Source organism: Hippopotamus amphibius, chromosome 5 (assembly GCF_030028045.1).
Source record: "Hippopotamus amphibius kiboko isolate mHipAmp2 chromosome 5, mHipAmp2.hap2, whole genome shotgun sequence".
Lineage (NCBI taxonomy): Eukaryota > Metazoa > Chordata > Mammalia > Artiodactyla > Hippopotamidae > Hippopotamus > Hippopotamus amphibius.
The window spans coordinates 33,633,803-33,660,263 of NC_080190.1; the positions used below are offsets into that span (position 1 = coordinate 33,633,803).

The window sequence follows — 26,461 nt, forward strand, 5'->3', positions numbered from 1 at the left end:
CCCAGCATTTATGGGATTTGATTTTAACGCAATTGCGCCCCTCCTACCATCTCATTGCGGCTTCTCCTTTGTCTCTGGATGTGGGGTGTCTTTTTTGGTGAATTCCAGTGCCTTTCTGTCGATGGTTGTTCAGCAGTTAGTTGTAATCCCGGTGCTCTTGCAAGAGGGAGTGAGTGCATGTCCTCCTACTCTGCCATCTTGATCCTCTGTCCCCCAACATTTTTATTCTCCATCACAACAACTAGTACAGGGTCTGGCATTTCAGAGGTACTCAGTAAATTTTTTTTATCAAATGAGTGCATTAATTATTTCCATTGGTGATATTATCTTTTTGTCTTCATCACCCACATCTTCCATATCATTAGGGCTGCTGTTATCATCTCAGTTACCATAGTCAGACCCTAATTCAGGGCTTAACCATTCCCACTTGAACTGTTTCACAGTACCTTCCAAGAATTCTTGACTCTCTGTCTCCAGCCTTTCCTACTTCAGCTCTGCCCTACATCTCAAGAACCCTCTTCCATGAACATTGAGGGATTTCACTGAGACATTTATTTATGAGCTTCTGGAGTTTGTTACCATTTTGTTATTGCTGTCATCCCCATGTATCTTTCTCTCCTGCTAAACATTGCCTAATACTCTGATTCAAGCAAGGGAGTGGGGCTGTTAACCGTCCCCCACACCCAGCTCTCCCCTCTGCCTTCCAGCAGTTTGTATCCATCTAGCCCTTCTTTCTGAAGACTGAAGAACTCACCTCCATGTACTTCTCAGACTAATCCCACTTGCTCAGACACGGTCTTTGCTAACTCTGGCAGTGGTTGGCCACAGAGCAAAAACAGGGACAACATGGCCCTATTTCATTTGGTTTAATACATTTTCTAGGCAGAGTAACCATTCATTCACTCACTCACTCACCACGTTTCAGCACCTACTGTGTACGGCCAGACTTTGAATCAGATGCTGGCATACAAAGATATTTTAGAAATTCATGGCAGTCATTACTCCCTCCAATATCCCTCTAAATTAGATACATTCATTTTCTTAATTTTGTATTTGGGTGAGATTTTTGTAGCTCGCTGAGAATTAAAGTACTTTTGCAAGAGGTCTTGAGCATCCTAAAATAAATCTTCCGGGTGATTCTAACTTTTTTTCCCACCTCCAAAAGAACTGGATAGTCTCCAAAGATGTGTGTGCCATTCTGAACTGTGGGGTCCGGGAAACTTAAAGTTTAACTCCTCTACTCTTAGCATACTTTGGATGCTGTTCCTGGGAAGTTCATCATTTTCCCCCTCCCCCATTTTCAACCTCTTTAACCCTTTTAGATTTTGGTGACCAATTTGGATTTCCACGATGAGCAGAAGCGCCGGAACCTCAATGGGACACTTCATGAGCTCCTCCGAATGAACATCGTCCCCATTGTCAACACAAATGATGCTGTTGTCCCCCCAGCAGAGCCCAATAGCGATCTCCAGGGGGTAAATGTGGGTAAAGTATTCCTGAGGGTTGAGCATGCTGTAGACACTAATGCCATGCTGTGCTGCATGTACTAACACCAGACATTGAGCATAAACAAGGTGGAGAAATGGGGAGAGAAGCTGGCATCCTGGAGCAGTGGCTGCATAAGCTCTACTGAAGTCAGGGGGTTTCATTCAACCGGGTGAGGTGCAGTAGAGATTTAAGGTGCTGCTGTGAGCATGGCTTGTGTATGTCAGTGGATAGGAGGGTGCATGTTTGGAAGGGTGGGTTGCCAGTAGGCATGGTGTTTTGCAGACTGAAAAGGCCTGTAAGAGCCGTCATACACATACTCAGGGTGGTTAATTTTGCCTGCCAGAGCCTAGCCGAGTACTTCTGTGAACTTCTTTTTGAACTGCATAGCTCACTCACTCACGACTTTTTACCTGCATTTTAGGTTATTAGTGTTAAAGATAATGATAGCCTGGCTGCCCGTCTGGCTGTGGAAATGAAGACTGACCTCTTAATTGTTCTTTCAGATGTAGAAGGTACAAAGTAATGTCTTTTCTATTTATCCAGTCTTTGTTTTAAATACTGCATATGTGAGCACATGAGTTCCCTTCTTTGTTTAAGTCCTTCTGATCTTTTTTTACTATGGACCATTATTTTCTGAGCCATGTGGTCTGAAAAGGGTTTTATGATTCAAAAGAAGGTGGAGGTGGTCTGGGAGATGAAGTTTGAATGCTGAAATGTTGTCATTTCCAGGCACTTTAATTTTGTTTTTCATAACAGCTTTATGGAGATGTAATTCACATAACATATAATTCACCTATTTAAAATTTACAGTTCAGTGATTTTTAGTATATTCATACAGTTGTTCAACCCTCACCACAATTTAGAACATTTTTTATCACCCCAGCAAGAAACCCATACCCATTAGCAGTCACTCCTTACTTCCCCTGAAACTCTTCAGCCCTTGGCAACCTCTAATCTACCTTCTGTCTTTATGGATTTGCCTGTTCTATACTTTTTATATAAATGTGATCATACAATATGTGATTCTTTGTGACTGGCTTCTTGCACTTAATGTTTTGAAGGTTTATTGATGTTATAGCACATATTAGCACTTCATTTATTTTTATTGCCAAATAATATTCCACTATATACACTACATTTTATTTACCTACTCATCAGCTGATAGACATTTAAGCTAATGCTTCTGCAAACATTTGTGCACGAGTTTTGGTGTGAACATGCTTTTTATTTTACTTAGGAGTAGAATTGCTGGATCACATATTTACCCTTTTGGAGACATACCAGACTGGTTTCCAAAGCAGCTGCACCATTTCACATTTTCTCAGCAGTGTGTGAGGGTTCTAGTTTCTCCACATCCTCACCAACACTGCCCTCTTGGTATCGGCTTTTTTGATTATAGCCATCCTAGTCGGTGGGAAGCGATACCTCATTGTGGTCTTGATCACTTGTAGTTTTTAATATAAATCACAAGACACATTATTTTAAGTTGGAGCCGCTGCAGAATATCCAGGCTGTATGGCCACTGTGTTCTTATATGTTACTCTGTTCCTCTCTGCTTTCCCTTTCCTCATCGAGGAGCCCCTCTTGGCTCCTACTTGGCTCTCCATTCACTCTTCTCACTTTCTTAACCTGTTCCCATTTACATTTTGACCCATAGAGGATATGATAGATGTGTCTAAAATAGGCCAAACCTGCAGGATCCCAAAAGCCCCCCATTTTGTTCCCAGGAAGTCAGAAAAGACCTGTTTAGTTCCCTGCCCACATCCACGGCAGGTTAATATGGCAGGACTTGTTCTCCATTTTACACTACAGCAGCATAAGGGAAGGGCAGGGCCTGCCTGGTGGAGGAGGGGCAGGTACAGATGGATTGATCTGTCTTCTGCCCATGTGGAAGGTCAGAGATATCATACTTACATGTCAGCATCTTTACCTGCTTGAAGTCTTGGTACCATGTTTATTTATTATAAATTTGAAATCTCAGGATAGGAACAGCCAAGTTGGGGTAAGAGTAAGCTACTCTGGAGAAGAAAGCGTTATGGTTAGTCACAAGAATTTTATGAAACTTCTGCTATGCACAAATACAGTGCTAGGTGCTTTATAAATGTCAATTTTTTCAACTTGTAGCAATCCTGCAAAGTAGGTAGGTTAGCCCATTATTCAGATGAAGAAATTAAAAATTGAGTTCACATTAGATAAATGGTTTATTCAAAGTCACATAGCTAGTACTTGGCGGAGGCTGGTTTGAGATCTAAATCTTATCAGTTTTAAAAATCTACACTCATCATTGTCTCCTATACTACCTAGCAAGGCAAAGGATGTGAGTTTGCGAGATCAATATATAAAACCCGGACTTCCTAGGTGGCACAGTGGGTAAGAATCCACCTGCCAATGCAGGGGACATGGGTTCGATGCCTGCCCCAGGAAGATATCACATGCCGCGGAGCAACCAAGCCCGTGCGCCACAACTGTTGAGCCTGCGCTCTAGATCCTGTGAGCCACAACTATTGAGCCCATGTGCTGCAACTACTGAAGCCCACATGCCTAGAGCCGGTGCTCTGCAACAAAAGAGGCCACCACAATGAGAAGCCTGCACACCACAATGAAGAGTAGCCCCCACTCGCTGCAACTAGAGAAAGCCCGTGTGCAGCAATGAAGACCCAACACAGCCAATAAAATTAATAAATAAATAAATAAATAAATTTATAAAAAAAAAATATATATATATATAAAACCCAACTTGAACCAGACAATAATCAGCCTTAGTTTTAATGCAGTCTCAAACACCAAGAACTGGTCATTGGCAGGCTTGTGCTCTTAACTCTGTTTAGTTATCCACTGAATATTGATTTTTAGAACAATATCATAATTTTAAATATGTTCAAACCTGGTGGGTTTGAGAGGCTGCTGTAAGGAAAACAAGGAGTAGGCAGAATATCAGAATGCTAGGAGTTCCTAGGCATCTCTGGAGGTTTGGCTTAGAAATGTCCAGTACTATTTATGATTTCATAGCATGGTGCCTTCTGAGAAGAACCCAGCCATGAACTCCAGGGGCTGTGGGGTGCTGGGTTGAGGCAGACAGGGGTTGTGAGAAATTACTTCTCTCTCCCTGTAATGCTGCTCATGGTTTGCACTACTTTGTTGTGCACTGGACGCGGATGTCCTCACTGCTCTGATTGCCTTACTCTCCTAGAGAGGGTGAAGATGGCATGGTTGTGTTAAAGGTTTGGAATAGTGGAGCGCAGGGGTATATTTTAGCACAGGAAAAGCAGTAACTTAAAGCCAGAAACATCACTGCCTAAATGTCCACCAGCCAGTTCCTGACCACTAGCAGTTCCTCCCTGTCTGTGCCCCCCTTAGACCTTGACATGCCTCCATTTTCTTAGGCCCTCTTTTCCCCTTCCAAGGCTCAGACACACTCTTTTTCAAAGTGGAATTGTGAGGATTTTTAATCTTGGATGGTATGCATATAACATTTAGTGTAACTCTTATTTTATGTTACTCTACTCAGTTATAAAGAGGACATAGGCTTTGTGGTGACAAATCCAGACTGAATGCCAAGAGTCATGTGCTGTTCTGCTGACTCATCATAACCTTCACAAAGGCTTACCCATAATGTGGGGAGTATAATGTGACTATTTCAAAGGGTACTATGAGAGTTAATGAGAACCTGCTTCATATTTCATGCCCTTGGAAATAGTCACATTAAACAGTATATGGCTGCTGCACTGTTTGTGCCAAAGCCACTCATCTTTTTCAGTTGCCTCCTTAAGGTTCAGCATCATAAGTAGAAATGGCAAAGGTAAGGACAGCTTCCCTGTAGACTATGGGCAGGGCCAGTAAATTTTGTGCCGGGGATATGGCCATACACTAATGCTGACAAACATTCATTTATCAGGCAAAGTTATAAAGGTACGTAAGGTGCATCTTCCTGCAGCTGGTTTTCAGTGTGACTAGACTCCACGAATCCCCTGACCTCTTTTCTCATTAGAGCTGGTGGAATAGCAGACTTTATCTGGGTGAGCCGAGTGCAGAGTGGTTGGCAGGTCCCCAGGGAGGCCTGTCTTGGGGGATGCTCACTTAAACAGTAATACTGACTTTTGTCCACTTTCTAGGCCTCTTTGACAGCCCCCCAGGGTCCGATGATGCAAAGCTCATTGATATATTTTACCCGGGTGATCAGCAGTCTGTGACATTTGGAACCAAGTCCAGAGTGGGAATGGGTGGCATGGAAGCCAAGGTAAGAATCTGGTGCCTTTACTGCCTGAAACAATTTTAAAATCAAACAGTATGTTATCCTTCTTACTTTGTAACTGTTTGAGGGCTGACGCACATACACACTTAAAGATACACAAATCTAAATACAGGTTTAATGGATATTGTGTACCTATATTTAGTCATGTCTTTCTATGTATTTTTATTAATAATATATAAAGCGTGTGTTCATATTACAACCTCCTCAAGGGCCGGGTCTATATTTTTTCATAATTCATAAATCCTCTAAGTATTAGTATTAGAGCTCAAATATTTCTTGATGAAATCTTTAAAAAAATTCTTCTCTCCCATTAATTGTTCTAAGAAGTTTTACTGTTGAGATGCAACATCATATGTAGCAGTGGCAGAGAAGAGGACAAGTACCCCACGTACAAAAGCTCAGAGCACTCAGGATCAGATTCTGGTCAAGCAGCAGGCTGGGCACTGAGTTGAGGCACAATAAGTCAAATGTAGACGTTATGGGTCCCAGTACTAGAGCGTCTTAGAGAACACGCTGAGCACGAAGGGCAGGTCGGTTCCTCTTTAGACAGCACATGCCAGGGTTGGGCTGGGAAGAGTGCGTGGACTGGGCGTGTCTTCAGAGGTGCTGAGCTGTTCAAAACCTTCCCACAGATAATTGCTCAATTTCACATTGTATTTTCTGTTTAAAGTGCAGGGGCCTAGACCCTGCAAAGATCTGAATGTCATGCGTGGATCTGACTTCTCCCATTAGGTGAAAGCAGCCCTCTGGGCTTTGCAGGGTGGCACCTCTGTGGTCATTGCCAATGGGACCCACCCGAAGGTGTCTGGGCATGTCATCACAGACATCGTGGAGGGAAAGAAAGTTGGCACCTTCTTTTCCGAAGTAAAGCCTGCAGGTAAGTAGTCCTTCATGGAGTCCCATGGTCTGTGGATGATAGCTAGTGACTCCATGGCCTAGATGGGGCTGAAGACTGATAATAATGTTAACATATTATTTATTATAATATAAATTAATCAATATAATATTGGTTAATATTAATATATTAATATATAATCAATATATTAACACATTGATGTGTTAATATTACGAAATATGGTATATTTTTTAACATTGCTTGCAAAATTGGATTCTGCTTTGTTTTTGTAAAACTTATTTTACCTGTCTAACTAGGCCTCCTTTCTCTCTAAAATCACTGAGTTAAAGAATATAAGCATCCATTTTCTTAAGAAACATTTGCTAGGCCCATGCTGGCTGCCAGGTGCTCATGAGGCAGAGATGCATAAGAAATGGTATGTGCTCTCTCGGGTGTTCCCAAAGACAGCATTGCTGTATTACATTCAGAAGTGCAAACACATTAGAAAATGTGGAAGTGGAAAAAGCCGAAGTGGAATTGAGAAGAACTCTAGAAGACATAAATCGTATTGTCTGCCCCAAAAATGCAGACTGGTTTTTGTGTTTCTGCCTGAATTAATCTGATATTCTCTTCTGCCAGTTTATTGGTCAGAGTGATCTCTGAATGTGAAACAAGTACACAGGACTCTGAGCATGTGCTCTGTGCCTGCAAGGAGCCCATGCATATGCAGTATAGTGAGGTGGGGGAGTGAGCTGACCATGAACTGATGTTTGCAAACATTCTTACAGGCCCTACCGTGGAGCAGCAGGGAGAAATGGCTCGATCAGGAGGAAGGATGTTGGCCACTTTGGAACCTGAGCAGGTAATAACCCTAGCTGATAGCTTTTGTTAGTTTTCAGAGTGAGTCAAGCTGTGAGGTTTACTGCACAGTCAAGCCTGCTGTTTCCCCATTTATTCCTTGAGTCCCATAGAGTTAGATCTGAGTTACAAGTCTGATTCAGGTTTGTTCTGCCTTTTTTCTTTTTCTAAATTTCATTTTCCCTTTTGTCTTTTATAGGCTGAAGCCTAAGGTAGCTTTGCATCACTATGATGTTTTGATCAAAAGTATCATGAAAATCATGAGACCAGAGAGGCTCCTTAATCCTGCCACAGGGCAGGGAAATGTAGAAAAGTAACTTATCCCTGCTTACCCAGATCACCTAGCTTACCTAGAAGATGGAAGCTCCAGAACCTGCTCTGTGTCATAGCCCTGCCCTGTCCACAGTGACTCAGTCAGTTGAAGTAGCAGACACAGTAAGATGCAAGGTCAGGTGGAAGCAGGGGGCTGGCTTCCCAAGGCTTGTGATATTAAGGCTGGATTGAAAAGTGATGTATGTAGGTTTCTTCTGGGGAGTACTTTGGCCTGAGAAGGGAGAAGAAAATTTTAAATAACTACGAGTAGATAAAGGAAAGCCCAGGAGGACCCTAGCTTCTCTCTCTCTTAAATCACGTTTTTACTCCTTCAATAATCACTACTCTGATTTGCCACGTTTCCTAATCTAGATGGGGAAGGATTGGGGTCTCCTCCAACATCCAGGACTGGGTTTTTCCCCTTTGACTGAATTCATTTAATTAATAATTGTCAAAAAACAAGAACTAGATGTAAAAACTTACCTGGGAAATCAGCTATACAGCTGGTGCTGTTAAATAAGTGAGGTGTATATATCATGCTGATTCAAAGTGCTGGCCCCTGTCTCATGGACAGACTGAATAATTCATGCCCTCTCCCCCATCACAAGGCTGTGGTTTGCTAATCATCATGATCAGGAGTGGTAAAAGAGGAAGAAAAGTGAGAAGAAACAGGGGGAGAGTAGCAGTGAGAGAGGAAGGGAAAATGAGGGGAGCAGTGGTGGGAAATGAAGAAATGAAGTAAGGAGATTTCCGTCATTGATGACCTGGGATTTAGGAGCAAGGCCTGGCACACTCAGAAGAGCAGGTTTTAAAGTGTTGTGCAGTCTTCATGGGGTAACATGTTTGCTTATTTGTTTTAATGTTTTCCCTTTTTTCCTAGAGAGCAGAGATTATCCATCATCTGGCTGACCTGTTGACAGACCAGCGAGATGAAATTCTGTTAGCCAACAAAAAAGACTTGGAAGAGGCAGAAGGTAAAGACCAGGCAACTTAGACAATGTTATAGAGGGATTTTTTTGGTTTTTATTCTTTGTTTTACTGATAGTTCTTATATCATAGTCTGCCTAAAGTTAAGATTGTTATGGAAGAAATTATATATTATACATCCTTTTTATTGAGGGTTGGTGGCTGATATTTGTTGGGGTTTTCCAAAGTACACATACTATCTCCACCCCCTTTCTCAGATATTTTGTACAACACCCACCCACCCCCCACCCGCTGAGGGGCTTTTCCCGTTCCCTACAGATCACAAGCCATGGCTACTATGGCAGTTTCAAGACAAAATAAAAAAAAGGAAAAGATTGAGTACCTCACTATTTTAGACAGTCAGCTAATAGCAGCTAACATTCACTGGGGCCTTTCTGTGTTTCTGGGCATTATGCTAAGGGATTAACAGGCAGGAAGGCAGGATCTCATTTTCTCTTTAGAACATGGCACCTATAAGGTAGCTACTATTTATTATCCCTATTTTATAGAGGAGGAAACTAAAGCAGAGAGAAGTTGTTGACATACCTAAAATTATAAAGCCAGTGACAAATCTGGGGAGCAGACCCAGATGGACAAGTGTGTATAAAATAGTTGTGAAAACTATTTGTGCAGCTTATGCTGAAAGATAGCTTATTTCCTAGTTCCTTAACCAGCATGTCGTCTGCCATCCAGAAATGCCCTTGAAGTGCTAATGGTAGAGAAGTGAGATGGCTGAACTAGCATTGCAGACAACTAAATATGTAGAGTCAGGTAGGCCCTCATCTTTCTCTCCTTTTCTTAATTCTCTGTCTTCTCCACCCTAGAATAATGGACGTTGATTTTTATGGGAGGTTGATTTTTCATTTCCTTTTCTTGTGAATAAATGTGCCTCAAATTAAATATCCAAATTAGTGGTGTTCCCTTTAAAGAAACCTTTCAGGTCTCAACATTATTTTCATTCCTTAAAACATTTTTGAGCCATTACCTTGGAACTTTCTTTAGACTGTAAATCTGGTCTTTTGAATTTTTGCAGTATAGGAAAGCCATAAAAAATTTTCATAAATGAAAGAAACCTTTACTGACATCTTATCAAATTCTTTAAAAGAATTAGGAGCCACAGAGGTTAAAGCTGCTGCTCAAGGTCACACACACCTAGTTGTTGGCAGAATTCTGACTTCTGATCCCAGTTATCTCTCTCTGGAAATCCACAAGGACACACATGGCTTAAGAACAACGTCTCAGGAAAAAAAAAAAAGAATCTGCCTGCCAATGCAGGGGACACAGGTTTGATCCCTGGTCCAGGAAGATCTCACATTGCCATGGAGCAGCTAAGCCCCTACGCCACAGGTACTGAATCTGAGCTCTAGATCCTTTGAGCCACAACAACCGAGCACTGAGCCCAAGCACCACAACTACTGAAGCCTGTGTGCCTAAAGTCCGTGCTCTGCAACAAGAGAAGCCACTGCACTGAGAAACCTGCACACTGCAACAAAGACCCCCAAAATAAAAAATAATAAGTAAATAAATAAATAAGTAAATTAAAAAAACAAAAAACTACAATGAGGTATCACCTCACACTAGTCAGAATGGCCATCATCAAAAAATCTACAAACAGTAAATGCTGGAGAAGCTGTGGAGAAAAGGGAACCTTCCTGCACTGTTGGTGGGAATGTAAATTGGTACAGCTACTGTGGAGAACAGTATGGAGGTTCCTTAAAAAACTAAAGATAGAACTATCATCTGACTCAGCAATCCCACTACTGGGCATATACCCTGAGAAAACCATAATCCAAAAAGATAAGTGCACCCTAATGCTCGTTGCAGCACTATTTACAGTAGCCAGGACATGGAAGCAACATAAATGTCCATTGATAGATGAATGGATAAAGAAGATGTGGTACATATATACAATGGAATATTACTCAGCCATGAAAAGGAACAAAATAGAGTCTTTTGTAGAGATGTGGATGTACCTAGAGTCTGTCATACAGAGTGAAGTAAGAAAGAGAAAAATACCATATATTAACACATATATGTGGAATCTAGAAAAATGGTGCTGATGAACCTAGTGGCAGGGCAGGAGTAGAGACACAGACATAGAGAACAGACTTGTGGACACCGAAGGGCGAAGGGAAGGCTGGGATGAATCGACAAAGTAGCACTGACATATACACACTACCATGTGTAAAAGAGCCAGTGGGAAGCTGCTATATAGAATAGGGAGATCAGCTCGGTGTTTTGTGACGACCTAGAGGGTTGGGATGGGGAGGGTGGGAAGGAGGCTCATGAGGGAGAAGATATAGATAGACACATAGCTGATTCACTTTGTTGTACAGCAGAAACAAACATAATGTTGTAAAGCAATTATAATCCAATAAAGATCTTAAAAAAAAAAGAACAAAGTCTAAGATATACACGAGCATGGCAGTCACCTTTGACTCAGTGAGCCCATTTCAGGAAATTTATCCCTAAGAAAAGATTGCAAGAGGAAAAAATAGCTCTGTATATAAAGATTCTTAGAGCAGGATTATTTATCCCATTGAAAACTGAAAATAACCTGAGTATCTAATAACGTAGGATAATCATATGCATTGAACTGTGTCGACTCAATGGAATATTTAGTAGTTATTAAAATAATTTTGGCAACATGGAAAATGTACATGTATTATGAGGTGAAAAACTAAAGTATATTTAATATGCACTACAGTTAAAATGATTTTTAGGACATGGGGAGAAGTGGAGAAAATTAAATTGATATAATTGGTTGACAAAGTTATGGTTTCATTTTTTCTTAATATAAGGTTGGTTCCTCTCCTCCAAAGTAGAAATGTTTTTATTATTTTGTCTTGGTGCTTGTGACTATAAAAGAGGGGGAAATTTTTCATAATGTCATTCAGCATTAACCAAAGTAATGATTTGTGATATGTGATTCCAAATGGTTTTCCTGAGTGTGTGTGTATAGAGAGAATCCCACCGTTCATACTGTTATATGTAAATTTAAAGAAAATCTGTATACGAACTTACCATAATTCTATTTAAGTATTTATTTCAAAAGAAAACATCTTTATTACTTCCCATTATAAAAATAATTCACTCATTATTAAAAGTTAGAATAACGCAGAAAAATCGAGATCATCACTATTCTTGATGCTTTCCAACGTCTCTCTGTGCACGTGTATATGCATTGTGTTAATAACTAGGGTCATATCACGCATGCTGTTTTATAGTTTGCATTTTTCACAAACTATATTCTGGACAGCTTTCCATATCAGTAAATATAGATATGTATAGTAACTGCTTTGTAGCCCATTGTCTGAATCTATAGGTAGAATCCAGTTTCCTACTATTGTAAAAATGCTGTGATAAGTATCCTCGCTACATGCAGGTTTGCTCATGCAAATGATAAATTTCTGGAAATGAAATTGCTGGCACTGAGGATGTGGGTGTCCACACCTTTACAAGATGATGTATACTGCCAAACTGCCCCTCCCAGAAAAGCTGTGTAAATGACATGTCCCTGTCTCCCTGAGACCCCCTGAGTCCCATGTCTGTTTCCAACACAATGCCATGTGTTTGGTAAAACAGCCAGAGGTCACCCAGGTCTATACTTTATCATGTACTCTTCACACCTCTTCAGGGAGACTTGCAGCTCCCCTGCTGAAACGTTTGAGCCTCTCCACGTCTAAACTGAACAGTCTGGCCATCGGTCTGCGGCAGATCGCAGCCTCCTCACAGGACAGCGTGGGACGGGTTTTGCGCCGGACCCGAATTGCCAAAGACTTGGAACTAGAACAAGTGACTGTCCCAATTGGTGTTCTGCTGGTCATCTTTGAATCTCGCCCTGACTGTCTACCCCAGGTATGTGACTAATGCCTGCCATTGGGGTGGGGAATTGCAGAAAGAGCATCTTTTCAGAACTCGAGATAAATCTCCCAAAGACATCTTTCTTTTCTTTCCCTTCCTCTCATCCTTCCTCCATCCCTCCTTCCCTTCCTTCCTCCCTCCTTTTCTTCCTTCCTTTCTTCCTTCCTTCCTTCCTTCCTTTCTCCAGAGGTAATTTTTGAGACTTTATTCTTAGGTTGCTCTTAAGGCAATTTATGTTTTTGATTCTTCTGGTAATTCTAAAAAAGGTAATTCATATGTCCGTTTTATAGTTGAAGGAACCGAAGCTTTTAGAAATTAATTTTCGTGTGACATTTGTAAGGATGGAGCTGGGCCTTGAGCCCAGATGAGTCTCCCATGCCATGACATGGGAGTACATTTCCAAAAAACGTAGGACTTCCCTGGTGATCCAGTGGTTAAGACTCGATGCTTGCACTGCAGGGGGTGCGGGTTTAATCCTTGGTGAGGGAGCTAAGATCCCATATGCCGCTCAGTGTGACCAAAAACAAAAACTTAGCTCACTGGAGCACTTTGTTCCCTGACCACAGAGTCTCTGCTAGCCTACTGCAGACCCGTTCATCTAATGGCTGGTTTTGCCTGAGTGAAAAAGAGCCATTTTTAGGGTTAGGGTTAGGGGTTAGGGTTAGGGTTAAAAAAAAAAAAAGGAAAGAAAAAGAGCCATTTATTATCAGTGTCACAGATGGCTTCCTGTAGGTACATCTCTTAGAACTTCCAGTAGTTAATGGAAACTGGCATGTGACTCTCTTTAAGAAATCTGACAAATCACAGGATAATTGTGGCGAAACCATTTGGCAAAGGTCTTGCCAAGCAGCCCTGCTCTGAAGTATAAGGTGGTATGAGAGGGTGGTCTTGCTTGTTGCCCCAAGTTCTCTCCCCAAAATCTGGAACCACTTCCCCACTGGACTGTCCAGTAGGATGATACCAGCTCTTTCTTTGCACTAGCCCCAAAGTCTCAAAGAGAGATTCTGTTTAAAAACAAACAAAAAACCAGTACCTTTTTATGCTAGGGCATAGGTGACTGTGGGAGTCCCGCATACTCCGTGGAGGCTACTCCCTGACGTGACCTAAAACCAGCTGGTCCACCAAGGGACTCCCACGCCATCAGGGTCTGTCCTCAGCTCCTGGCTGGTGCTGTCACACTGCCCCCTTCTGGCTGCATACCTGTTTCACAGAGAACCTCCAGAGATAACTGCAGAACTCCCATCAGCTGGTAAAAATGGGTCCTAAGTCTCTCTACAGGCCGTGTTCATGAAGTTTCTCTGCTACCTTTTATCCATACTAGCAAATACTTCACGAGGAAAAAGTTTCCTCTTTGGCCAGTTACAGCTGAGGTTCCTCACTTGGGATCTTAACTTTGGATGGCATCACAGAATCCACGAATCCTAAAAGTTATATGCAGAATGCTGTGTGTTTGTGCATTTATCTGGGGAAAGCTTACATAATTTTTGTAAGGGGTTCATGAGCAGCAAAACAAAAAAGGATTAAGAAGCATTAATTTGGAGATTAACATGTTCATGCAAGTTTTTTAAAGTTTCTCATGATGCATTACAAAAACAGGAAGATTTTCATTCATCCTGAGAGCACTCAGAAGGTTGAGCCTCAGTCCTTGGATGATCAGGTCAGTGTCATTAGCTCTTGGCTCTAAGAGGGTAACTAACCCTCCCCCTGAATGGCTTACTTCTTCCTCCCAGCAGTCTCTGCTGCAGCTATCCAGGGGCTGGCGGCTCTAGTCCTCTCCAGGGTCTCAGCACCAGCCATTAGAGCTCTCAGAACAATTACAGGGCCAGGGTAGGGTGTGGCCAGAGGTGCCACCCAGTCTCAGCCCGAGTCAGGTGAAGCAACACCTGAGTCAAGAGGCTGCTGAACTATTTACAACAGCCAGGACATGGAAACAACCTAAATGCCCATCAGCAGATGAATGGATAAAGAAGATGTGGCACATATATACAATGGAATATTACTCAGCCATAGAGAGGAATGAAATTGAGTTATTTGTAGTGAGGTGGTTGGACCTAGAGTCTGCCATACAGAGTAAAGTAAGTCAGAAGGAGAAAAACAAATACCATATGCTAACTTACATACATGGAATCTAAAAAAATGGTACTTATGAACCCGGTGACAGGGCAAGAAGAAAGATGCAGATGTAGAGAATGGACTTGAAGACACGGGGGGAGGGGGCATAGGGGAAGCTGGGGCGAAGTGAGAGAGTACAGTTGGCATATATACACTACCAAATGTAAAATAGGTAGTTAGTGGGAAGCTGCTGCATAACACAGGGAGGTCAACTCAATTGGTGTTGACTTAGAGGGCTGGGATAGGAGGGTGGAAGGAGTCGGGGGAGGGAAGGGATATAGGGATATATATAAAAATACAGCTGATTCACTTTGTCTCACAGCAGAAACTGGCACAACATCGTACAGCAATTATACTCCAATAGAGAGCTTAAAAAAAAAAAGGCTGCTGAGCACCTATCCTGCACTGTAGCCTTAGAGGGGAGTGCCTGTGTGACCCTGGCACTTAACTCAGGTTACTCTGTAATGGTGCTAAGAAAGCCATACAGTATAGTTCCTAAGATCCAGTGCTTTGGCTCTGGAGTCAAGGGCCCCAGCCTTGCCGCTTATAAGCTGTGTGACCTTGGGGAGTCACCAATCTCTCTGGGCTTCATTGTCCTTATCTGTAAAGCAGGGGATAAAACAGGTACTTAATTCACTGGAATGTTGTGATGATCAAACATGGTAGGCCTTACAAAGTGATTAACACAGTACTTGGCACAGAAATGGTGCTCAACAAGTGCTAACGTTACCATTACTTTTACTGTTTTTTCCCTTTGGTTCACCGCTCTCCTCTTTGATCTACAGGTGGCAGCCTTGGCTATTGCAAGTGGTAATGGCTTGTTACTCAAAGGAGGGAAGGAGGCCTCACACAGCAACCGGATTCTTCACCTCCTGACCCAAGAGGCCCTCTCAATCCATGGAGTCAAGGAGGCCGTACAGCTGGTAGGTCCCTGGGAGGAGCCAGGTCAGGTCTTTGGGTGTTTGAAGCAAAGCTTAGGCCACATAAGGCTGAGCCACTTGTATAGGCAGGCTCGACTGGAGGAGCTGCAGGTTCTGTGTGCCTGTGATGCTGGACATTGCCAGGGCCGCCTTAGCCCAGATGGGGCTTGAGTGGCTCAGGAAGGCCCCCCTCATAGAGCTGTGTCCTGGTGCCACTGATTTACAAGCATGCCTGTTAGCCCTTCATTCTTTAGGTCACAAGCAGCAGGAATACCAGACCCAAAGTGTGACACCTGGGTTCTGCTCACTGGCAGTGATTTAGGCCAGTCAGACAAGATACATTTTATGAAGTTTTGTCAGAAACTGTCATGCAGCTCATAAGTATGAGGTCATGCTGTTAACACAGTTATTATTATGGTCATTATTTTAACCATCATGTCACTCTCCTCAACCATCCAATGGAGGTTTTGAACTACTAGATAGTTTTATTGAGCACCTACTGTGGGCAGGGCACTTTCATCCATTATCTCACTTAATCTTCACAACAACCCTGTGAGAAAAATTATTAGGTCCATTTTATAGATGGAAGAAAAATAGGCTCATTAGTAAAATAACTTACTCAAAATCACCTGGTGTTTAGATTTAAACCTAGGCTGACACCAGATCCTTCTCTTTTTCCCTTGAGGCCCGTTCACGCCAACATTCCAGGATTCTGTTGGCTGCTGGGAGGGTGTCTGCAAACCTGCCGCATTACATTCTCCCTGACAAGAAGCTGGGTGGTTCTTACAGCAAGAGCACAGTGGGTAGAAAGAGCACAGACTATAGGGGTTCAGATCCCAGCTGCACCACATCCTAGTTAATTTGACAGATTTCCTCCTTCTCCTCCTTCCTATTGATGTATAACATACATGAAGTATCCTAATCTTATGTGACAAGCTCTATAATTGTGTCCATATGTATACACACGTATATAGCCACCCCCCATATCAAGATATAGAGTATTTCCAACACCCCGAAGGCTTCCTTGTGCCCTTCCCAATCAGCATGCCTCCTCCCCGCCCCCCCCCACCACCAGGTAATCACTTTTTTTTTTTTTTTTACTTCTTTCACATTCAGTTTCTTTTGCCTATTCTTGAATGTCATATAAATGAAATAATATAAAATGCATTCTTTTATCTGTATTTCTTTGTTCATGTATTTCTTTCTCATGTCCGTGAGATTCATCCTCATTGTTGCATCTGGCAATACTTTTCCCTTTTTTATTGTTGTGTAGTAGTCCATTTATATGCATGTACTACAGCTTATCCTTTCTTCTGTTGATGAACATTTGGGTTGTTTCCAGTTTGAGGCAAGGCAGATTAAAGTTACTATGAACATTCTCATACATGTATATTTGTACTTCTGTTGTTAGTAACACATCCATATGGGGGAAAATTAAAAAGTAAGAGGAAGAAAAAAATGTCCATAATCTAGTGTTCTAACACAAGCACTTTAGTCACTCCAACCAGCATCCCAGGGTAGACGTTGTCAGCAGGAGTCGTGAAGAACCGTGATTCCCTAGCTAGACCAGCATGTCATTAGGCTGTGACTAGAGAGCCAAAAGAGCAGCCACTTCCTTTTGTATCTTCATAGCCTGGCATACTCTGTACCCTCTCGAACTTCCAGAGATAGCACTTTGTACCTCTTCTAGCATCTTAATAAGTATCTGTCCTGTGTTATGGCTAGTCGTGTCCTAGTCCTATCTTCCCTACCAGACTCTGAGTTCTTTGAGGGCAGGGACCCTGTCCTACATGCTTTGTAATGCAGAGCACAGGACCTAATGTGTAGTGTTTGATAAGCATTTGCTGGACAACTTTCGATTCCCATGATCAGGAACTTAATCATCTTTTTGAGATAGGTTTTCACAGCATCAGACTTAGTTCTCAGGAGGTACAGACATTTATATGTGAAAGGGATGCTGCTACTTCCATATTTTGTGTGGTCAGAAGATGTCATCTTTTATCTTTTTATTCTCTACCTTTTCAGGTGAATACCAGAGAAGAAGTGGAAGATCTTTGCCGCCTAGACAAAATGATAGACCTGATCATTCCACGCGGCTCCTCCCAGCTGGTCAGAGACATCCAGAAAGCTGCTAAGGGCATTCCAGTGATGGGGCATAGTGAAGGCATCTGCCACATGTACGTGGATTCAGAGGCCAGTGTGGACAAGGTCACCAGACTAGGTGAGCTTGATGCCCCTGTTTAATGCGGGAAGAATATTTGTCATGTCCTCGGTGGCTCTGGATCATGTTAATAGAAGCAATTCTTTGTCCTCCTCTTTCAGTTAGAGACTCTAAGTGTGAGTATCCAGCTGCCTGTAATGCTTTAGAGACTCTGTTAATCCACCGAGATCTGCTAAGAACACCATTATTTGACCAGATCATTGACATGCTGAGAGTGGAACAGGTAGGACAACTCCATCACTTCCTGTCTTCCCTCCCGAGATTTAGAAGCCTGTGGGATTAGACCGGGAGCAGCTGCCATACCATTTAAGGAAATTTGAGAAGCAATATTTTTGAGCATCTGCCATATACAGAGGTCTGTGCTGAGTACACAGAGTGAGTAAGACGTGCCTTTGCCTCTGACAGACGCGTGGATGGAAGCAACCCATACACAAATAGCTTCATTCCAAAGTGGAGTGTGTTCAGTGCTGAGAGGGTTCAAAGATAAAGCAGATCACATGGCAGCCTGCTGAATGGGCTCTTTCCTGCCACCCTTCATTCACGTGGCATAACGTTTATGTTTCTGAACACACAAGCTTATTTGGATTTGATTTGGAAAGATTGTGCAGGAATATTTTCAAACCAAAAATTTATATATATCCGCTGCTCCACAAATGTCTTCAATTACCAATATTAATGTGCTTATTAATACAGTGATATTTGGGAGTGAGCAATTTGTATAATGTCCTCTCTGGGTTATTTTCTTACCATGTCATTAAGATTATAAACCACCAGTGCTAGTAAGTTTTGAATATAAATGTATGCTCCAGCCTAAATTCCTAATTGCAGAAAAAAATAGATGCTCCCCAGATAAAAGTGAACAATCTCAAGTTTTCTGTCAAGACACATTTTGAGCTTTAATATCTGTTGTCAGAATTATGTAAACTAGCACCGCAGTAGAGAAAGTGGCTGCTGGTCTTGGTTGCTTTGACCCTGAGCATGTGTTTCTTCCCTTCCATCCTTTTGCTGAAAAGGAGAACTTCATTCAGCTTATAAATGTGGCATGGTCCCGGTGTGGAAAACGAAAATGTACCTCATGTTAGATCACATGATCGCTTATGTTTGGTACGTGATCTTTCACTAGCGGCCTGCTTGAGGCCTGTATGCCTGCACCACACTGGCCTGGACTGGACAGGAGAAAACGTCTCTGTATCCAGGAATAAAATCCCCGGTTCTGATTCAGGCAAACCCACAATATCCTCAGTCATCCTCAGCATTGCCTCAAAATTTGTTGTCAGAATGAGCCAGTATGTATACTTTATGCAGCACCTTGTAGTGCAGGAAGTAAACCAGAGGGCGACTTGCACAGGAATGGGGTTCCGGCCCCTGGGGAACATGCTTGGACCCGAGGCCTGGAGGAAATGGGGTCCCAGATAGGAAGCCATGCAGGGCCTCAGGAGCAACGAGGACACCACCAGTGTGGCTTGTTGTGACTTGAGCCAAGGCAAGAGCTTGGTCCTAAAGAATCAAGGCGTGAGTGCTGCCTTGGGGAGGTCTCAGAGAACAAGGCATAACTGGGATCACACTGTGACTGGGGTCCTCAGTGACCAGCCTCAGCATCCTTAAATTCCTCCAGCCAGGAGCAGGATTAGCCCCAGAATCTGAGCTTATTAGCCCCACAATCTGGACCTGAGCTGAACTTGGAAATGGGGCCAGACTGACAAAGCCAGAAATCTAACGACTAACCACAGTTTGGTTTCCAACCAAGTACTGTTTTCCTCTAAAGCACACCTAGGACTTCTCCAGGGCAGAGGGAGTAGAAGTGTGTTTGTGGCATCTCCCTCTTTCCATCTAAGTCCAATGTCTAAATCCTATGTGCAGGGAATGGGATTATTATAGTCATGTGTTTGTTTTAGTAAAATGCTAGCAGTCAGGGGCTTATCTTGATAGCCCATTAAATGCCTTGCTCATTCTTCACATTCAGAGGCTTCCTGCTTAAATCCCTGCTGCAGTTTTACTGGGGGCCATTGCTGGCAGGTGGCCATCAGCATTTCCCAAAGCAGAGCATCCTGGAGGGTGGGAGGCTGCCTCTAAAAGGAAGCAAGGACTAGTTAGTTTCCAGGCCACAGGAGCCCTGGGCTCATCATGTTCAGGCTCATCTTGCTGTTGGATCCCAGAGGAAGGAGTGTGTGCTTGCCTTTTTCTGCTGTGTTTATGTCATTGCCCCTGGACTGCCTTTGTCCCAGGTGAAGATTCACGCAGGCCCCAAGTTCGCCTCCTATCTGACCTTCAGCCCCTCTGAAGTGAAGTCCCTCCGAACTGAGTACGGGGACCTGGAACTGTGCATTGAAGTGGTGGACAGTGTGCAGGAGGCCATCGACCACATCCACAAGTATGGCAGCTCCCACACAGACGTCATCGTCACAGAGAACGGTCAGTGTGCAGAGGCTGCAGCACACGGGGTCTGCTTTTTCTGCCTTGATCTCCAAGCTGGCCCTGCTTCTCTCAGCGCTTCTTGGCCTGCAGGAAAGTGTAGTCTCGGTGGATTGATGCTAGTACCCTGTGTTGGTGGAACTTGCTGGTTTGCTGAGTGCTTTTACATCTGTTACCTCGTTGTGTTGTCCCAGTGGCCCCGTGGGAGGAGGCAGGGAAGAGGTGATTCGTTCCACTTTAAACATGGCTTACTCTGTGTCAGAGGCTTACAATTTAATCCATGCAGCAGTCTTTCCTGGTTGCTGGAATAAACCCATTTTATAGCTGAGGAAACCAAGGCTCAGGAGGTTAAGCACAGAACCAACTAGTTTAGGCAAAACCAGCTCTTCACAGCCACTCATTCCCTCCACAAGTGAGCACTGAGAGACTCCCCTGGGTGTCAGGCACTGGAGGTCTGATGGTAAAGGAAGCCAGCATGGCCCCCTCAGGAAACTTCCAGTCAGTTTACTGGGGAATCACAGCACCACCAGTGAAAACAGCTAATACTTACTGAGCACTTGCTATCTGCTAGGCTCTGGGATGAGTGTTCTGTGGCTGTCAGTTCATTTTATCCTCTCCACAAGCTTGGGAGCTGGGTAACATTGTCCATCCCCATTGTCCCTCAGGCAAAGAGATTCAGAAACCTGCCCACAGTCACCCAGCTGGCGGGTGTGAAGTTGGAGTTGAGACGTAGGCATTTGACTCAGAGCCTCTAAACAGATAGTGTAGACAGGCCATTGCAGCACTGAGGGTATGTCTGCAGGGAGATATGGATTCCAGGCCAGTCTTTCTCAGGTGCCTACTCCTTCAACAACAGGACTGATGAAGCTGGTTTGCGTTCTTCCTGTTTTAGGCTTTTTCACAAGTCTGAATGTTTAATACGTGGGGAAGCACCTCAGGGGCCTGGGCCCTGTCCCAGTTAGTCCCTGTTGAGTGGCTGGAAGCTGGGATGTTCTCCCTGGCCCATCCTAACTCAAGTTCTTCCCTTTATGCTGCAGAGAAGACAGCAGAGTTCTTCCTCCAGCACGTGGATAGTGCCTGTGTGTTCTGGAACGCCAGCACTCGCTTCTCTGATGGCTACCGCTTTGGACTGGGTAAGGAAGAGTCCGGTCGGGGAGAAAGGAGTCTCTTGTGAATCACTGTGTGGCCCAGGGAGCACGGTGAGGGGGGGAGGAGACACCTGGCCTTTACAGTCATGTGTGTGATCAAGATGATGGAGACAGACTGAGGGAAGGTGAGTTTATGAGAAAGAATGATAATAGCTACCATGGACTAGTAGAAGTCCTGTGTTCTAGGTGTTTCACATGTTAAGAAGGTAGATACTTGTATTTCCTTTTTCATAGATGAGGATACTGAGATTCAAAGAAATTAAGTAATTTGCCCAGAGTCACACAGCTAACATTCAGACCCAGACTCGCGCAAGTCCAGAGCCTGGGTCACTCCCTCCACGTGTGGCAGACCACAGCGTGTCTGCATGCATGGGTTGTGACAGGTGCATGCCAAGGTCCCGTGAGAGCACTGCCGCTGCAGGCTTACTCCTTCAGAGGGACACAGCCAGGTTGCTTAGAGCTAGGAGTGCCCCCTGAGGACAGGACAAAAGAAGGTGTTAGTACCTGTGCTGGGCTGAAGTATCAGCATCAAAAACAAACAGGTAAGCCCAGAGGTTCAAGGTTGACTTCTAAAGCAGACTTTGAAATAAAAAGCTTCAGAAAGACACCCTCCCTGCTTTCATCATTAGTAATGAAATCTCCGTCCCCCGTAGTCTAAGGTTTGCTCACGTGGTCTCTGGTTTTCAGGGGTACCATTTTACAAAGCTCCAGTAAGGCAGTTATGGCGCACCTGGGAATTATTTCAGCTACTTAAAACATTTGAATTCCTCTGAACGTTTGAATGGAGAACTGCCTTGGAGAAGTAGTTCTCACTGAATTGCGAAAGGTTATTATTAAAGGGAATTTTGCCCAGTTGTTCTTAGTCATTGGACTCTTTTAGTTCCCTGTTGCTGTTGTGTTGGGGTCTGATTTAATTCTCATATCACTTGCACTGATGTTTGTATCCCATGCTCTTGAAAAAGAAATAGTACACACGTAAGGGCTGAGGTGCCCAGCTTTCAAGTGAAAGTCTAAGAAGGGGGAGGAGCAAAGACCACTCCATTATCTTTCCATCATCCGCTCAGAGCAAAAGCTCAGATTCTGGTTGAGTTAAATTCCTGTGAAATGCATAAATAACAGTGACAGATAGTATTTATTGAGCATTTACTGTATTTCCAGCCCCATGCTAAATGCATTATCTCACTTAGTTCTACGTAATGGATTCTATTATTTTCTTCCTTCTCCAAAAGAAAAAACTGAAGCAAGAGACGGTTAGGCAACATGCCCAAAGTCATGTGGTCTCTATGCCATTAGACCAGAATTTGAAGCCAGTGGTCACCGTCTCCTTGCCAGCCACTGCCCTAGGCACCTCCCCACTTGCTCCTCGCTTGCTCCTCTCTGCCTGCAGCGGCCCTCCCCTGCTGTCCCCTGGCCAGCTCCTTCTCGTTCAGGTTTCAGCCAAAGTCACCTCCTCAAGGAGGCTCCCCCTGACCACCCAATCCAGGGTGCTGCCACCCTGCGACACAGTCTCTGTCCCAGCACCCTTCGCTGCACCACATGGAATTACTTGCTGAACTGTTCTTTGGTTGCCTTGCCCACAAGAATACAAGCTCCATGAATTGCATCAATCATTCACCACTTCATCCTTACAGCCCAGTCCAGTGCCTGCTTAGTAAAGTTGTGATGAGCAAGGGCACCCTGCCTCCACTGCACACGGTGCAGAACACCAAGCCAGAGCCAGGAAAAGCCCCAAAGTCCTGTGTCTGGGGCTGGAGTAGGAGGGAAAAGAATGAACAGTACCCTTTGGTGTAGTCAGTAACCGTCTCATGAGCGCCTAGGAGCTAAGCATTCTGGGGAATACCTAGAACATGTCGCTTACTGGCTAGGGTTTAAAGGATACCTAGGGAGATGAAACATCTATACATTGTTGTACACCTGAAATAATACCCAAATGTCAGATAAGGGTATGCAATCCAGACACGAGACAGATATCAGAGACAGCACTTGTAGTATTGTCAAAATGGATTAGGGATAAAATACAGAAGAGAGGCCCACATAGAGTGTTTCATTTAGTAGAATGGGCCTGGCCATAATTTACAGCAACTGGAGAACATGTTTGTGGGGACAGTGGAAGTCAGGCTGGCCCAGGACAGATGGGTCAGGAGAGGGCAGGGAAAGGATGTCAACTGAGGAAAAGGAAGAGATGTAGGCCTGGCGGGCAGACAGGAAGCAGAGGCTGGGAAAGCCACATCCTCATCCGCGCTTTTCCACAGGAGCTGAAGTGGGCATCAGTACATCTCGAATCCACGCCCGAGGACCGGTGGGACTTGAGGGACTGCTTACTACCAAGTGGCTGCTGCGAGGGCAGGACCACGTGGTCTCAGACTTCTCAGAGCATGGAAGTTTAAAGTACCTTCACGAGAACCTCCCTGTTCCTCAGAGAAACACCAACTGAAAGCATTCAGAGGAGAGCCGAGCATGTTCCAAGAGGTCTTCACAGTTAAATTCATCTTAAGCATCTCAGGAGATGAGCCAGGTCTTGTCTTCCACCTCCGAAGAGCCTGCCTGCTGGAAAGTGCACCTCAGCGTTTCTGGGCCGTGTGGCAACATCAACTGGGCTAAGGACTCGTGTTCCAGCTCACCCTTTTCTTTTTTTCTTTTCTTTTTTCTTCTTTTTAATTTAGAAGATAATCACTCTGGATAGGGATTTGGCTTAATTGCTACAGAGGGGGACTTTGCTTCAGAGTGTAATTCCCTTCAGTGATAGTAACAGAAAGGTGTGGTTTCCCCACATGAAAGGCCATGGAAGAATCGTGGTCGCTTTTTACCTTTTATCGCCTCAATGAGGTAGAGTCTCCCTTGGCATTTGGTTGTTACAAGAGCCAGTTGTACCTGATAAGTCTTTCCACATTTCTTTTCTCTTAGTCATCTTTGAAAAGGAAAGATTTGGAATTTAGAGAGGGGCAGCTCTTTTTAGGATTCTCGTCAGAAACAGTCACAAAAATGGACTGAATCATGTGCACTAGGAAGCTTGACCTTTTGTATTTATTTGTGGAGTAAATATAAATAAGCATTTCAGACGCTGTAAACCTCTGGATCCAAGAGCTCGGCGCTGCCTGTGACGCGGTTGGAGCCTGGGGCTGCAGACAGGAGATACAGGTTTCAGGATGAAGTACCTACAGCCATTGTGCTTGAAATTTTTATATGAATTATTTTGTCATCCCATCCTCTCCCTCCAAAACAAAAATTAGAGGATTATTTTAATACTTTGGATTTCCTCCCCCCCCCCCCCCTTTTTGAGAAATAAATTTCTTATGAAAAGCCTGTGTGCGTGATTGAAGCTTTCTCCGTCACTGGTTACCCTCTTCCTTTTCCATCCCTTGTGGCCCTCACACCCCACTCTTAGGCAGTCTCTTCTCTGGAAGCTGGGGAGAGAGGCCGTCTGCCTCGGCGGTGTCAGTGGAAGCAGCGTAGGCAGATCCCCAGGGGAGGCACTCAGGCTGAGAGAGAGGAAAGGAAAACATGAGATGAGGCCCCAGGAGTTTAGGGACTAAAAACGTGGTGATGGTCTGAAGTTGGTGGATGTGACTGACAGGAGCGTGCTGTGCTTGTGCCGGGTCTACTCGGCGTCCACGTGGATTGTCCTGCCAGTCCCATTGCCTCAGGATCGCCTGCTTCATTGACAGCTCTAAGCCCTCCCTCCTTCCCTCCGTCCTGTTCTTAAGGTCTTTGGTGCCTGATAGTCTGCAGTTGAAAGATTTCTTGTCTCATGGGGGCCCTTCCAAAGAAATAAGTACTTGCTTACATGTTTCTTCTTATCCTCTGAGGATGTTTTATGAGCAGAGGAATTATGGTGTCATGGGGAACATGTTCCCAGGCTGGCTCCAGGCTCCACCTCTCATCCAGACCCTTACATGGTCGGCCACGTTACCCTGCCTGCCCTGCCCTCTGAGTGGGGAGTTCTGGCATAGCTTGCCTGAAAAGGCAATAAACAAAATTCTGCCTGAAACTCTATGGCAAATACCACAATCAGCTCCCAACCAGACAACAAATGCCCCTGGAATCGAAAATAGAAAGTGACCCAAGAAGGCCAAGCCCTTGGGGAAGACTCCACTGGGGAGGCAGGCCTGGAGCTGGGCCCTGAGAAAGACAAGTTGTAGAGTAAGGAGAGGCCAGAGTGTTCAGGCAGCAGACCGGGGAAGCAGAAGCTAGAGGTGGGGATGAAACGCAAGTCTGGGGAGCAGTGAATATACCAATTTGGGGCTGAAGTTCTGGGAGGGATAGCCTCTCCGGGAGCCACCCTTCTTAGGGCATGGGGTGGGGGTGAGTTTAGTGCAGAAAACGCAGCTAAAGCTCAGTTATCCAACAAGTCCATTCTCCCTGTGCAGCCACCTCAGTCCTTAGTCCATTTCTGCAGAGACTGTGGGCCATCAAATTCTCCCTTTTTCCACCAAAAGCAAAGAGATTCCCAAAAGAAGGCCAGGAGGCAGCTATAGCTTCACAAGGACCCCCACCAAGGCAGTCTTCCAGCATGTGACTTGTCCTAGCTATAGGAAGCCGGCTTTTTATTCTGAAATCCCTTCTGTGGTCCTGTCTTGCTACTTCCCTTTCTTGGCCACCAACTCCTGGCAACACAGGCTCCTGAACCAACCAATCCTGAAGCTCCCACCTCCCCGCTGAGGGGGAAGAAAGCCCTCAGTAAATGTTTTTATTTGTCAAGCCAAGTTTCCTTGTGTTTAGATTTTCTATTACTTAGAAATAATGATAATAATAAAGGTAAGTATAATAGTGATAAAATGAATGTCTGAATGATAGTATATTCATACATTATGGGGGCATTTACAAGATTATTCATATGGAAAGAAAATTGGGCTGCCAAGGACTGGATTATAGTAGGTGTTATTTGCTCTCTATCCTTTTTTCTATGAAACCATCTCCCCATTTGGCAGTAACCCTGCTTAGTCTCTGTGATTTGGGAGGGGGGTGTTCCCCCCCCCCCAATAAGCCACCTAAGAAGCCTGCCTTTGGATTCCCCACTATCCAGCAGGGAGCAGTGCACAGAGGGGCTTACTGACCACCTGGTGACATGGACTA

The 26,461-nt window shown here is 44.2% G+C and overlaps 1 protein-coding gene across 4 annotated transcripts in view; it reads left to right on the plus strand.

Annotated features, from left to right (window-relative positions):
- Window positions 1-24,691, plus strand: part of ALDH18A1 (aldehyde dehydrogenase 18 family member A1) — a 43,073-nt gene extending 18,382 nt beyond the window's left edge. For 2 of the 4 annotated variants that reach the window (XM_057736052.1, XM_057736053.1), the window contains exons 6-18: window positions 1,323-1,481; window positions 1,910-2,000; window positions 5,601-5,725; window positions 6,473-6,617; window positions 7,364-7,437; window positions 8,626-8,719; window positions 12,349-12,569; window positions 15,473-15,610; window positions 17,633-17,828; window positions 17,930-18,051; window positions 20,054-20,240; window positions 21,278-21,373; window positions 23,641-24,691. In XM_057736052.1, coding sequence (XP_057592035.1) covers window positions 1,323-1,481; window positions 1,910-2,000; window positions 5,601-5,725; window positions 6,473-6,617; window positions 7,364-7,437; window positions 8,626-8,719; window positions 12,349-12,569; window positions 15,473-15,610; window positions 17,633-17,828; window positions 17,930-18,051; window positions 20,054-20,240; window positions 21,278-21,373; window positions 23,641-23,822 — 1,830 coding nt within the window. In that variant the 3' untranslated portion in view covers window positions 23,823-24,691. The remainder of the gene's footprint in view (window positions 1-1,322; window positions 1,482-1,909; window positions 2,001-5,600; window positions 5,726-6,472; window positions 6,618-7,363; window positions 7,438-8,625; window positions 8,720-12,348; window positions 12,570-15,472; window positions 15,611-17,632; window positions 17,829-17,929; window positions 18,052-20,053; window positions 20,241-21,277; window positions 21,374-23,640) is intronic. The other 2 variants (XM_057736055.1, XM_057736054.1) reach the window with 2 other exon arrangements.
- The last annotated feature ends 1,770 nt before the right edge of the window (window positions 24,692-26,461 follow it).